This window comes from Zootoca vivipara, chromosome 16 (genome assembly GCF_965207765.1).
Source record: "Zootoca vivipara chromosome 16, rZooViv2.hap1.1, whole genome shotgun sequence".
Classification (NCBI taxonomy): Eukaryota; Metazoa; Chordata; class Lepidosauria; order Squamata; family Lacertidae; genus Zootoca; species Zootoca vivipara.
In genome coordinates this window covers 41,459,072-41,473,189 of record NC_142599.1, presented here as the reverse complement: position 1 = coordinate 41,473,189, position 14,118 = coordinate 41,459,072, and the positions used below count along the sequence as shown (strand labels likewise).

The window sequence follows — 14,118 nt, the reverse complement described above, 5'->3', positions numbered from 1 at the left end:
AGGACCCTGGACAAGATGGGGCCCCCTTTGGCCTGGCCCAGCTGCAGGGTTCCTCTCAGGTTATGGTAGAGCTTCCAGGTACCGAGGCAGTCTATCTGGATTCTTTGGTTCTTTGAGGCATTTGCCACGGTGAGAAACTGATGGGCCACTGGCCTGATCCAGCAGCTCTTCTTAGGTCCTGATGTTCTTATCAACTCATGCGCTTTAAGTGCGCTCTAGATGGATGGCGCAGATGTGGCCTTTCTCGTATAGAAACGCGCTCACACGTGCCTTGGCTTACTTATTTGAGTGGTGCGATGTGTGTCTCTCTCATTTACACACTCCTTGAGGTGGAGCTGAAACAGAGACTGGCAAACACGCAGAGGATGTTGCCTTAAGAGCGCCACGTCCTGCGCCACACGGCTCTCTGTGTCCCCAATGCACATTGCGCACTTGCTCCAGGGTTGCCATGGGCTTTGATCTCAGCAGGCGCCATCCAATCACATCAGACTGCCCTCAAATTCCTCTTTGCGGCAATAATTGGCCCCCACTGGGCTCTGGGCAGCCTCGGCCAAGGAGGGGGAGTCCTTTACGCAACAAGGACCTGGTCTCTGCAATCTGTGTGCGTCTCTCCTGCTGACGCTGCAAATCTTTTTTTGCAATTCTTGCTTCAAGCTGAGGAAGGATCAGCATCTCCTGCCAGGGCAGGAAAGGAGCTGGAACCCTGGAGGGCCGGACTCCCGCCAACCTCCGGCCCTTGCTGGGATGGTCAGCTGGTTCTTCCATGACTTGCCAAGATCCGGCCAAGTCCCTGCAGGATCTCTGCGGGGGAGGCAGCTCAGGGCAGATGTGGGGAGAGACTCAAAACTGCTTGTGGACATGCGCTTTGCTCAAAAACAACAGCACATCACCAGCTCTGCCTCTTCTCAGGGGCAGAAGGAACACACAGTTTATCTGCAAACTGGAAGGTCTGTGCAGAAAAGCTCAAGGAGACCGAAATCTTGACCCTTGACCTCTCCCCACCATGCTTGTGGGTGCCTGGAAGGAAAGGATACTATGATGGCCTCCCTTTGGCCTGATCCAGCAGGCTTTTCTTATAGAACCTCCAAGTCCAGAGGCAGTCTATCTAGATTCCTTGGTTCTATGGGGCATTTGACTGCTGTGAGTTTGGGATATTGGACTGGGTGGTCCCTCTTTGGCCTGATCCCGCAGCCGGGCTCTCCTTACGTTCTTACGTTATAATTAATCGTATAGCTGGCATGAGCAAATTGTTCTCAGGTCTGTGACCTCGTTCCTGGTGGTTTGTTACGCAGCCACCCTCTCCGTCCGTCACCCACTGGCACTCGGACTCAACTCGCAAAACGGACAGGGGACATGTAAACAGAGAGTCCTCGTGGGAATCTGCCACGGCTAATTTTAGAAAAAGAAGGGGGTGAGCCGTGGTCACCCTGGCCCTTTCAGTGTCACAACCGGAGGCCAAGAGGAGGGGGGAGGGAGCATGTGGGGTCTCCCTGCCCCAAGGACGCTGAGGGACAGCAGCACGCCAAGGCTTCCAAGCAGAGCCAGACCATTGGGTTTTACTACCATAGAATTGTGGAACTGGAAGGGACCCCCAAGGGTCCTTTAGTCCAACCCACCGCAATGAAAGAATCACAGCTATTTTCCTCCAATTTCCTGTGTGTTTAGCGTTTCCTTATCTCTTACTCTTTATGGGTGCAGAGTTCAAGGAATCATAGAGCTAGAAGGAACCTCCAAGGGTGAGCATGGTGAGCATCAAAAGAGACTGCCAGATCAGGCCTGTGGCCCCTCCAGTCCAGCATCCTCTTCTCAAAGTGGCCAGGTACCCCTAAGGACCTAGGAATCGAGATAGACTGCCTCTGGACCTGGAGGCTCCATAGGAACCTAAGAAGAGCCTGGCTTATGGATCAGGACCCATGAGGCCCACTCTCCCCCCCCCCTTCAAGCATTGCTGCAGAGCATAGCCATTGTGGTTAGTAGCCATCGCCAGATTTCTCCTCTTCCGTGATTTTCTTGTGGGGCCAAAGGGGTCCCGCCCAGGCCGGCCTCCTGTTATTGGTGTGGCCAGCCGGATGTCTTTTCTGGGAACTCCGCAAGCAGGGCAGCAGCAGAGCTCTCCCCACATGGGATTTGCGCCACAGATGGAAGGAAAAATCAGAATTTTGTACAGGAGAGATTTTCAACTTCCTGTGCAAAGGATGCACTGAAACGTTCCGTCATTTTTTGTAGTAAATACAGCCAAACGAGGCTTGTGGCACCTTTTAGAGACCAGCCCAGGCTCATCGCTGCTTTTGCTTAGCTGCCTCCTTGGGAGACTAGATCCGCAATGTGGCCAGCATCCCTTGTGGCGGCCTCAGATATTCGACTGCCTCCTCCCCTTCCCCCCACTTCTCCCTTATCAGTTTTGCTCCAGCTTTAGAAACAGACCTGCAAGGCCTCCCAGAGTTCAAGGGGATTCAGTGCATAATCCATAGAATCGTAGAGTTACAGAGTTGGAAGGGACCCCAAGGGTCATTTAGTCCAACCCCCTACAATGCAGGATTCGCAAGTGAAGCATCCCTGACAGATGGCCATGCAACTGACTGAAGGAACTCACTGCCGCAGGATCAGGTGATGGCACCAGGTTCAAATGGCTTTCAAAGGGCGATGCTAGAGGTTGGAGCAACAGAAGAGGCACAGGAGTAAAACGAAGCCTCCATGACAGAAGCAGTCTACCTCCAAACATCAGCTGCTTTGGTGGGGTGAGGCTCAGAGAGATGGCTTTTGCCATAGAGCCTTTTACTGCATTCTTAGGGAGTAAAAAAAATCTCCCCAAGGCTTTGCAGGTTCACAAATTGGTACAGGAGCTAAATGGAAGCAGGGCATTTTCTCCTTATATCAGCTTGCGAAGAACCTCAGAAGAGCGTGGCTGCTGGATCAGGCCAAAGGCGGCCCAGGCTCCTGTTCTCACAGTGGCCAAACACCCTCAGGAACCTAGGAGTCTAGGTAGACTGCCACTGAACCTGGAGGCTCCATAGGAATGTAAGAAGAGCCTGGCTGCTGGATTAGGCCCAGGGGGGCCCATCTAGCCCAGCGTCTTCTTCTCACAGTGGCCAACCGGATGCCCCAAAGGGAAACCCACAAGGGATCCGAACTCAAGACCACTCTCTCCCCTCCTGCAACTGGCAGCCAGCAGGGATTGAACCCGGGACGTTCTGTATGCAAAGCAGGTGTTCTCCCTCCTGAGCCACAGCAGCCGTTCCTTGCTGAGCTGTTCTGGGCGTGCAAAGGCTGGGAATGTAGGGAAGAAAGGACAAGCGCCAAGGATCAAGGTTTTGGTTTCCTAAGTTACGAAACCCCGGGGGCTGAGGAAGCTGCCCACGCCAAGGTCAGCTCAAGGACTCGGGGAGGGGAACTCGGGCAATAAGCAACAGCTTTCACGGGATGCTTTCGTCCCTCATTGAGCTGTAGAACTGTAGAGGTGGAAGGGACCCCCAAGAGCCATCTAGTCCAACCCCCTGCAAGACAGGAGCCACGGCTAATGATCTCTTTTCTCCTGAGGGTGTGTGCGTTCAGTGTTCCTGTGCGGAGCCGATCGCTCCATTTTACCTTGGGGACCTTTGGCAAAAATCTGTCACCTCTCGGCCTCCAACTGCTTTCGAATCCGCAACACCAGGCTCACGGCCTCCTGACATTTGGGGCAGCGAATTCTGCTCAGGAAGAGGGCTGGGGAGTCAGGCCTGCCCTCTCTTGAAGTCGGGCATTCAGGAGTTTGGGGTGAGGCCTTCCAGCCTGGGGGTGAAGCCACAAGAAGGGTAGAGGGGCGCGGGAAGTTCTCAGAATCAGGCCCTTGCCCATCATGCCCACTCTGACTAGCAGCAGCTCTCCAGGTTATTGCCATTACCATCATAAGCATGCATACCACAACCTCCTGACCGATGGATTTCTTCTTTTTCCCTTGTCTATTCTTAAGCTCTTGAGGGCAAACTGATAGCTGCTTTTCGTCCTCTGTGAATTTGTCCTGTCCTCTTTCAAAGGATTCTGGGTTAACGGCCATCCCTTCCTCCTGTGGGAGTAAGTTCCACAGTTCAACTATGCGCAGGTCCTGGTTTGGTGCTCTAACCACTAGACCACACACCCTCTCTGGTCTCGTTGCAGGGCGGAGGATCTCGGGCGCTTGGGAGGCAAAACCCCACCAGCAACCCACACACCGAGGGAGCAGCACGTACACGCTGAGATCGCTATGCAAAGGATGGAAAATCTTAGCCTTCCCCGTAGCCCTGGAGGGAGACTCATTGCAGCAGGTTTTTCCTTTCCCTCCAAAAGCATATTAAAAAGAGATTTGTGAGAGAAATAATTCAGCTCCTCAATCCCTGCAGTTTAATTCCTTGTGGACCAGCAGGGGAGGATCAGCCTTTCATTAAGGCCAGGAAAACTTCCTTGGCTAAGTTCTCTCGTCCTTTTCTTCACATGAGAAACCATCTCTAGCCCACAGGGTGCCCAAATTTGCCTTCTGGCTATGGATCTTAGCATCCTGCTTATATATGGCCTGCGTCCAGGATCCCTGAGGGACCCCCCCCTTCCCCCCAGAAACCGCCCTGGTTCTTGTGGTCTATTTGCAAAGCTCTGGGCAGGACCCAAGGGACAAGGTGGTGCCCCTCCCCCTCACATGGAGGGTTTTATTCAGCCGAGGCAGTGTGGTATAGTAGTTACAGTGTCAGGCTGCACCACACTGCCTAGGAGATACCAGGGTTCAAATCCCCCCTCGGCCATGTCTCAGTAGGTGACATCACCCGGGGTCATCACAGCTAAAGAATCGCTGGCAGATGGTCATCCTAGCTCTGTTTAAAAGCCCCCAAAGAAGGAGAGGCCATCACCTTCAGAGGTGGCCCATTCCACTAAGAGCGCCTATCCATCTTCCTGGTGTTTGGTTGGAATCTCCTTTCTTGCCACATTTGAGTCCATGGGTTTGGATCCTCTCCTCCCGAGCAGCAGGAAACAAGCTTGCTCCATCTTTGATGTGGTGACCGTTCAGATCTTTGAAGACAGCCCTCATGTCACCAAACAGTCTTCTCTTCTCCAGCTGCTGCCCCTCAGCCTGGCCTAACCCACAAGGCTCTTGTGGGGGCGGAATTAAGTGAGGAAGGGGAGAACCACATTTGCCCCCTGGAGCTCCTTGGAGAAGGAGGGGAGATAGGAAAGCAAAACTAATTAAATCCTACCCACTGTAGACACATCAAAATGAATGAACCCAAGTGAGCCATGCCCATTAACTTCAATGGGTCTACTCTGAGTAGAACTAGGATTGAGCACAACCCATAGAATTCAGCCGGACCGCCAGATGAATAAATGAAAAACCACCTAATTTTTAATTCTCGAACCAATATGTGAACTTTAACACAGCCATCCTTCGAAATTTGCACTTTTCTGAATTTTGTGATACATTCTCCAACCAATGTAGCTGCATATATTTGGGGAAAGTATGCCTAAATATTTTGTTCACACCCTCGTGAAAATTCATCAGCATTTTAGTACGAATTTCTCCTTAACAGACACATCTTCACACACAATTTTGCCTAAGATACTTTTTGCAAAGCAATTTTCCCAAATGCAATGCATTCCTGGCTGTTGTTTTCAATAATACATGCCTTTATAGGCATGCTTTACCCAAGTGGGTGCATTTTCGCACACCTTCGTCGGCAGGAGAACCGAGCTACAAAATTCAGAGCAGGCAGAATTAGGATTGGGCTTTTTTGTGGGTCGTTTTTTTTTTTTTTTTTGCTCCAGCCCTGCGCTCAGTCTCTGGCAAAATACCTCTGACCTGCCTCAGCCGCCACCGCCTCTCACTGCCATTGATAAGGGAGGGAGAGGAAGGATCCCCCTCATCCCAGAGAGAGATAATAGCTTCCCTCAACCTTTCGCAAGGGCCTCTGATTGATGGCTCTCAGTCCTTATCACCCAGGTAGCGTGATTCCCTCCTGACGCACAGTCCTTGGTTTTTGAACCTAATCAAATCCTTTTGGGGTCCTCGATTGCAGATCCATCTGAATTCTACTACTGCCTTGAGGATTAGGCTATCTCTGTGTGAAGCTTTTGATGGCGCTTATCTTTCCCCACGGCCTTGTGGGGAAGAGGCCTTGACACGGACGGAGGCTGCTTCGTGCCTCAAGAGGCCTTCTCAGACGGCTTCACCAGAAGACACATCAGGCTCATCTCATAAGCCCACGACCCTGCCGGGCTTTTCCTTGCACCGGCTGTGTGAGCACATAACACTAAAACCATGATTTGTTTTAACCATGGGTTATTTCACAGATGAGCAAACTAACCATAGTTTATGCTGGTTCAGGCCAATGGCCCATCTAGCCCAGCCCCCTGCAGGGCAGGAATCTCAGCTAAAGCACCCAGGACAGATGGCCATCCAACCTCTGCTTAAAAACCTCCAAGGAAGGAGAGTCCATCACCCTCTCATGGGAGACAGTTCCACTGTCTAATAGCTTTTATCATCAGAAAGTTCTTCCTAATTTTTTTTGTCGGAATCTCCTTTCTTGTAACTTGAATCCAGTGGTTTGGATTCGTGTTGGAAGATTTCCTGCCCTGCTTATATCCCAACTTTGTTGTCTGAAGCAGCATCGAGATACAATCCGTTGATGAACCCAGAAGTAAATGCTTCGGTTTTCAAATGTGCCTCGGAAGTCGAACATGCCACGCAGCTTTGGCTGAGTGCAAGATCCTGAGTTTTCAGTTTTCGAACGTTTCAGAACTCAAACGGTCTTCCAGAACGGATTACATTCGAAAACCGAGGTACCACTGTACTCAGTCTCATTCACTTCACGTAACAAACTGACATTTCTTTATTCCTCTTGCGTGAGAACTTCTTGAGAGCATAAGGGCAAACGTGTGTTCATAACTCTAGCGAAAGCTCCCAAACCTCTCGGTGTGTGTGCGCACACACAGGACAACACTTGGCATGCTGGACACGCATGTGGGTTCAGACGCACGCCTCGCAACAGCAGCTGCGGAAAGGAAAGGTGTGGCAGGGACCAAGTTGCAAAGAAAGTTGGCATCAGTCATGTGCCTTTGAGACCCGTGTCACAGCTCCCTAGCGCAAGGGGGGGGAATAGAGGGGCATTTTTTACACAGCTGGTCAGTTTCTCCTTGGTCAAGGGACTGGGAGGGGGTGCAGCTTGGCAAGCCTTCCCTGGCAGAGCCAACTGCTGGTGGGCAGAGCCCTCCCGCCTGAGGAAGGGAGGTGGGGTTGCACTGCAAAAGGGGGCTGGGCTCATGGGGCAGGGGAGCCGGGGAAAGCAGGAGGAAAAAGAGGGAGGTTTCTGGGAGGAGGGGCCGGCCTCTCTCTCTCTCTCTCTCTCTCTCTCTCTCTCCCCTCTCAACTGAAGATCCAGTTTCAACAAGTGCATTTGTCCAGAGAAGGAGTGGAGGGAGCCAGCCGTCTATTTAAAGACAGGAAAGGCCCACCCCTCTGAATGTATATCTCCTACATGTGCTCCTTATAGGCCCTTTTGTTGTTGTTGTCTCTCCCTCCCCACCCCCTTTTCTCCCGTCCCCTCCGTCTCCTGCACCAGCAAATATGGGGAAAGGGGTAAGTACCACTGCTTCTGTGGCCCCCAAAGGCCATATCTGGGGGGGGGAGAGGTGGGCTGTCAGGGGTGCAAACAAGTACTGCAAAGGAAAAGTAATGGGGGGCACTTGCAGGGGTCCCTGAGAAGGCCAGTGTGTGGGTGCATGCCTTGTGGGGTTTTGTGGGGGGCAAGGAGGAAGGGCCCACAGATAGAGAAAAGGCAAGGGTTGGAGGAAGGAGATTGGAGTGAATTTGTGCAGTGGAGGCCCCCCTTTGGAGCCTTCTTTGGGAGATAAGAAGGTGCGTTTGTTCCCAAATAAGTGTTTCCATATCCCCCACCCACCTTTAAAAGCAGCTCCATGGAGATTAGCCCCACAGGCAGTGGCTGGGCTGGGCAGATTGTGGTCCTCTCTGGGCGTGGTCCGCTTTGGCAGAAAGGGGTGCGCAGGATCGGGTCCACGGATTGCATTTAATAATTTTAGGTATTGCGCTCATGTAGACTAGCTTGGGGCGTCTTGTTGCTTTGAGTGGAGGAGCTGGGCTGTAAATGTCATGGGGCTGAAATTCACCGGATTCCAGCGGGATGCTTTCTGCTGCCCTCTGTCGTACTTTGGGCTCCTGCTTTGAGTTCAGAAAAGGGTTTTTTGCCCCTGGCCAGGAGGTCTGTGCTGTTGTTCTTGCACCTACAAAGTGTAGCCTTCACTTTGAGCATCTAGTGAGAACCTCGTGGCCGGTGGTGGCGGCAGCTGGCAAAATCTGCCACCCCAGCTGTCAGAAAAAGTATTTCGCTGTCAGATTTTACAGGGTGGCTCACTATGTGTGGCAGAGAGGGGTGCAGGAGAACACAGAATGCCACAGAATGTGTTGGTTTCTCACATATTTAACAGACAAATATAATATTCTGTAAGACAAAAGCATCTGTTGGGGTTTCTTTCTTTTAGACTGTTGATAATTCCTTGGGAAAGGTGACTGCCAACTTTCAGCTTTCACAGAACGGTTTGCTGAGTGTTTCTTTTCCCTGATGCAACATTTGGTGCAATTTGGTGGTTGGGGGAACGCTCCCTTCTCTGCACCCACAAAAACAGATAAAAGAAAAGGCACTCACCATCCTCCTCTATAGATCGCTTTTTCCACAGTCATGGTTACCACCCGCAGGAAAGAGAAAAGGGTATTAGCATTTGTTGACCCAACCCCAGATGTTTGGGACACCGCAGAAGATTCATCTTTTACCTGTGATCTAGCGCAGCTGGGACTCCAGGGGTTCATTTTCAGATGTATAATTCAGTCCAAATGACTATGATCCTGTGTTCTTTGTCGGAAAGGTAGATGGTGAAACATCGCTGCGTAGTCACTCTCCATCAGCTTCCAGGAGGGCTTGTTTTCATTCACTTTTAATCCTCTCCTAATTAAACAAGATCTTGTCCCCGTGGGAAAATCTGAATCCATGTCCAGTACAAGCCAGGGGATGGATTAGTTCGTCTGGATCCCATTCAACATCTTCATTTAGAATTGAGCCATGCAGGATAAGATCCCACAACCTTTCAAAACCACAACTGGAGAAAGACAATAGTTTTTGTTTGGATTCTGAATTGTTGAGCATCGCTGAAAGGTTTTTCAGCGTAACCTTAGGGTCTAGAAACTTGAAATACTGTAATACACTATCTCCTGGCACTTCATGAGAAGCCACCAGTGCAGAGAGGGGTGACAGGAGCCCCACTGGCTGCCCTTCCAGAATGGGGACTGGAGCTCAGGGATTTTGGGGCCACTGCAAGGTGTTGTTTTTATTTTAATGCAGTGGAGACAGAAAAGATACAGAGGGAATTGGAAGAGACAATGGCTGATTTCTGCCCCCTACATTCAGTGGAATGAAACATTGGCTGTGATTCCTGGGGGGTCAGACTGGATGACCCTTAGAACCCCTTCCGACTTTGCACATCTAAGATTCTGTGATTGCCCCTTGTCCCATTTCCATGCACCCTTTTGCCACAAAGCAGGGTGCAGCCAGGGCCAGGCTGTGTGAGCAAACTGGACCCCTGTTGCCAAAAATTTATGGGGGCTTGTTCCCCGATAACCCGCGTATCGAGGGTTTGCCCCTGCATTTCTTTGCACAAAGTTTGCACCAGCAGCTCGGAGGCTTTGTCACAAGCAAGAGGAATATGATTCCTGTGAAATAAAACAAAAGTCTGGATTGAGGTTAGAAAACAGTCATCTGTTTATCAAGCATTAGTTCTGATTTGCAGATCCTCCCAAGTGTCCCTATTTTGCAGGGACAGTCCCGGATTTACAGAAGCTGTCCTGGTTTCTGATTAGATCCCGGAATGTCCTGCTTTTCCTTAGGACATCCCTGTTTCCATTGCAGAAATGTTGTCGTTGTGGAAACCCCAAGCCACGGAGATAAATAACAATAAAACGTTTAGAAGAAGACATCTGAAGGCAACCCTGTATAAGGAAGTTTTAAAACGTTTAAGTTTTTATGTATACTGGAAGCCACCCAGAGTGGCTGGGGCAACCCAATCAAATGGATGGGGTAATAATAATAATAATAATAATAATAATAATAATAATAATAATACATTAATAATGGAATAAAAAGGTAAAGGTAAAGGGACGCCTGACCATTAGGTCCAGTCGTGACCGACTCTGGGGTTGCGTGCTCATCTCGCTTTATTGGCCGAGGGAGCCGGCGTATAGCTTCCAGGTCATGTGGCCAGCATGACAAAGCCGCTTCTGGCAAACCAGAGCAGCACATGGAAACACCATTTACCTTCCCGCTGTAGCGGTTCCTATTTATCTACTTGCATTTTGACGTGCTTTCGAACTGCTAGGTTGGCAGGAGCTGGGACCGAGCAACGGGAGCTCACCCCGTCACAGGGATTCGAACCGCCGACCTTCTGATCAGCAAACCCTAGGCTCAGTGGTTTAACCACAGCGCCACCTGGGTCCCAATAATGCAATAGGATGTCCCTATTTTCATTGGTGAAATGTTGGAGTGTATACAATCCACTTTTAAAGCCATCCAAATTGATGGTCATTCCCACCTCCTGTGGCAGGGAGTTCCATAGTTTAACTATACGCTTCATGAAGAAGTTCTGAGACCCTGGAGGGCCAATGGCCATCAGTGTTGTCAGTACTGAGCTAGAGAGACCAAGTGTCTGACTTGGATGGATCTGCTTCCCACTTTCCTGTGTTTGTGCTCCAAAACCAAGCCTCTTTCGGCCCCTGGCATGAGAGGTTTTGCCTGTGGAGCCTTTCCAAAATCAAATGGTCTCATCACACTTCCTCAGTCACACAGGCAGTGGGAGAGGGGTGCCCGACATCGCTGGACCGGGCCCAATGCCTCACTGGGACTGCCTGGGATCGCAAGAACCAGGCCCAAGAGATGCAAATGTTTATTCAGGAGCAGAAAATAAAAAGAGGACCTCATCGCAATGCTCACGGAAAAGTTCCCCCATTGCCAAGAACAACTCTTGTTTGTGAGGGGTCGTGTTACAGAGAGACCTGGGAACAGGGTCCTGTGTGGCAGTGGGGGGGATGGGGGAGCCCCGATCCTCCCTGCAGGGTCCCCAGCTCCAGCACCTTTTTCACGGCTTGCCCCTTGGTTACCATGCTGACCTCTGTTTAAGGGAGATGGGAATCGACTTCCTGATCGCTTCACTTCACCCTTGATGCATTTTCCCTCGTTTAAAAATAGTTGAACATGGGGCTTCGGAATGGCAAGGCCTGGCCTCACAGCAGGAGGAATGGCCATGGGCCTTGGCTGACCGGCGGCTTCTTGTCAGCTTCTCCATGCAAAACGGGGGAATTGTGAGCAGGTAGTCACCATGCTCTGAAAGCACATCCATTGAAACATGCTGGGAAATGTGGCTTGGCCAGGCACGGAGCTGTCATTCCCAGCAACCTTAACAAACGAAAGCAAAAGCTGATGTGGAAATGTGGAGAACTGAACTTGGGAAAACGAGAAACCCAGGGGGAGCATATTTGTCCACCCTGTAGTTCGACAACTGTTATGGAACTGTCGTGGCCTTTGGCTATTTCAATAAACTTATTGATGATGATATTTGTCCATTCCTAGTTTTTACTGATCATAGGGCAGGTGCTGGAAGCATGGAAATGAGCGGTGCCTGGCCTTTTCTCTGGGAGAAGCAACTGCTTTGCTTCCTCTACCACAACCCCCCTATGCTTTGCATCGCATGGGGTTGGGCCAAATGAGGGTTGGACCCAGGCAGCCCAGTTTTCTCTTAAAGCCATCCCTCGTTCTGCACTGTGTCCCCAGCGATTGATATTCAGAAGCATGAATTCCCCCAGTCCTCTTTTAAAGCCATCCAGGTTGGTAGCCATCGCTGCCTCCTGTGGCAGGGAGTTCCACAGTTTAACTCTGTCCAACATGAAGAAGTCCTTGCTTTTCTCTGTCCTGGATCTTCCAGCTTATAGCTTCATGAGATGCCCACATGTTCTAGCATTAGGAGAGAGGGACACAAATATTTCTCTATTCACTTTCTCCATCGTTCTATAAACTTCTACCATGTCACCTCTCCCTCGCCGTTTCCCTGAAGCAGAAACCCCCAAACGCCACAACCTTTCCTCACTCCATCATTCCCTGCATTGTTTTTGTGCATCGTTTGATCCACCACGCAAGTGTCCATCCTCACCTCAGTCAAGGGAAGGGCTTTGCTCAGGGAGTTTCTGCCTGGCCCAGTTCTTTCTCTCCCTCCTTTTGGGCCAGGATGGGGGGGGGGAGACACACATTCTCACTGTCGCCAGAGGCCCAGAGGAGAGGCGTGCCAAGCCCAGATCCCAGCGGAGGAGAGAGAAGATGTCTCTCTGGGCCCTGAATGCCCAAGCAGGCGGAACAGAGGGGTCTTTCTGCCTCCCTGAAAAGCCCCAGAGGCCTGAATAGGCAAGACTTGGAACAGGAGTGGTTTCGCTCTCTCCCAGCCTTTTCTGTCGCTCTCCAGGGTTCCTCACCGTGCCAAGACATGCCCCGAGTGCTAATGACGTTGGTCCCCTCTTTCAGCACTGTGGAATGGTGTGGCTGGCATCCTGCCCCCCTCCCGAAGTCAGGCCCTGGCAGTGAGTGATGGTGGTGCAGGGAAGGAAGAGAGGTCCCAGAGTCAGTGTGGCATAACGGTTAGAGCGTCAAACTGCAAGGACCTGGGAGAGACAGGGTTCAAATCCCCACACGGTCATGAAGCTCACTGGGGGACCTTTGGCCTCTCAGCCTAGCATACCTCACTGGGTTGTTGTTGTTGTTGTTGGGATTAAACGAGGACTTGGCCCGGGGTGAGACCAGAATTCAAATTCCCACTCAGCCATGCGTCTCCATTGGGTATGGCCAAATTTTGCAGGGTATTCCTCCAGCCCAAAGGCAGGAAATAAAATGCATATATTTGGGTAAAGTGTGCCCCAAAATGCACTAATTATTGAAAATAACATATGAAAAGGTATTCTAGAAAATTGCTTTGCAAAAATGCATATGTTAAGCAAAATTGCAAACAGGCATGTGCAATCTAGGAGTAATTTGCATTAAATGCTGATGTATTTTCATGAGGACTCTTAAAAGAAGGTAAGGGTGGGGAAGAATTGCATTTTGATGCAGAAACGTAGACAACTGAAGACAGAAAAGTGAGAAACTGAGAAACCCAAACCTGCAGATTTGCCTGTTCCTATTTTTGCTAATGCTGGAAGCACAGATCCTTTGGGGTTGGCGAAATGAGCAATGCCTGGTCTCCTTTCTGGGAGAAATCGACAGCTTTGCTTCCACCTCCCAAGAACGTATTCTACACAAGCGGACAACCAGCTGTGTTGGCCACTTTCCTTGTATGTCCAAATCTCAAGAGTTTTGCTGAGGTGGGGAGAGAAGCATTTGGCCGACACCTCCTGTACTTCCTGCGTCCCCTCGGTCCGGAAATGCCGTGACAATAATAGCTTCCCCTGGCACTCTGTCCAACACCGACCAAATAGGATTAGTAGCTCAGTCATGGTGGTGATGGAGGAGGAGGAGGAGGAGGAGGAGGAGGAGGAGGAGGAAGACATCAAAGCTTTTGCATCAGGCCCATTGAAGGCAGGGATGTTTGGCAAAGGCTTTTGCCGTGAAGCCACTGCTAACTGCACACTCAGTGTTCCAGAAGGAAGGTCGTTCATTGCCTGCTTTTTTTTTTGCTGAAAATGAGCTAGAGACTCATGGAATTGGAAGGGACCCTAGTGGTCATCTCTTCTGACCCCCTGCAATGCCGGGATCACAAATGAGTCTTCATTCAGGGCCTGTATATCTCAGAAGCTGCTATAAATGTACCAGATTTGTTCACGATGCTTTTATTTATTTCATAAAATCTATACACCACTTGCTTGTTTAAAAAATGTCCCCAAGAGGCTTACCAAAAAAAGAGAAAACAATTAGGTTATCAACAAGATGATAATTCAAGACTTCAAAACATTAAAACAATAGAAAGATTGAAACTCACACCAGCTCTCTAAAGGACATGTTTTGAGCCAAAAAGAGTACAGCAAACGCTCCTGCTTGATGTCAACAGGCAGGGAGTTCCAAAGTTTAGGTGCTGCCACACAGA

At 50.4% G+C, this 14,118-nt stretch overlaps 1 protein-coding gene across 1 annotated transcript in view; it reads left to right on the top strand.

Moving 5' to 3' along the window:
* The first annotated feature begins 7,374 nt into the window (after window positions 1-7,374).
* Window positions 7,375-14,118, top strand: part of LOC118075785 (sodium/potassium-transporting ATPase subunit alpha-2) — a 36,520-nt gene continuing 29,776 nt past the window's right edge. The window contains exon 1 of the mRNA XM_035098025.3: window positions 7,375-7,573. Coding sequence (XP_034953916.1) covers window positions 7,562-7,573 — 12 coding nt within the window. The 5' untranslated portion in view covers window positions 7,375-7,561. The remainder of the gene's footprint in view (window positions 7,574-14,118) is intronic.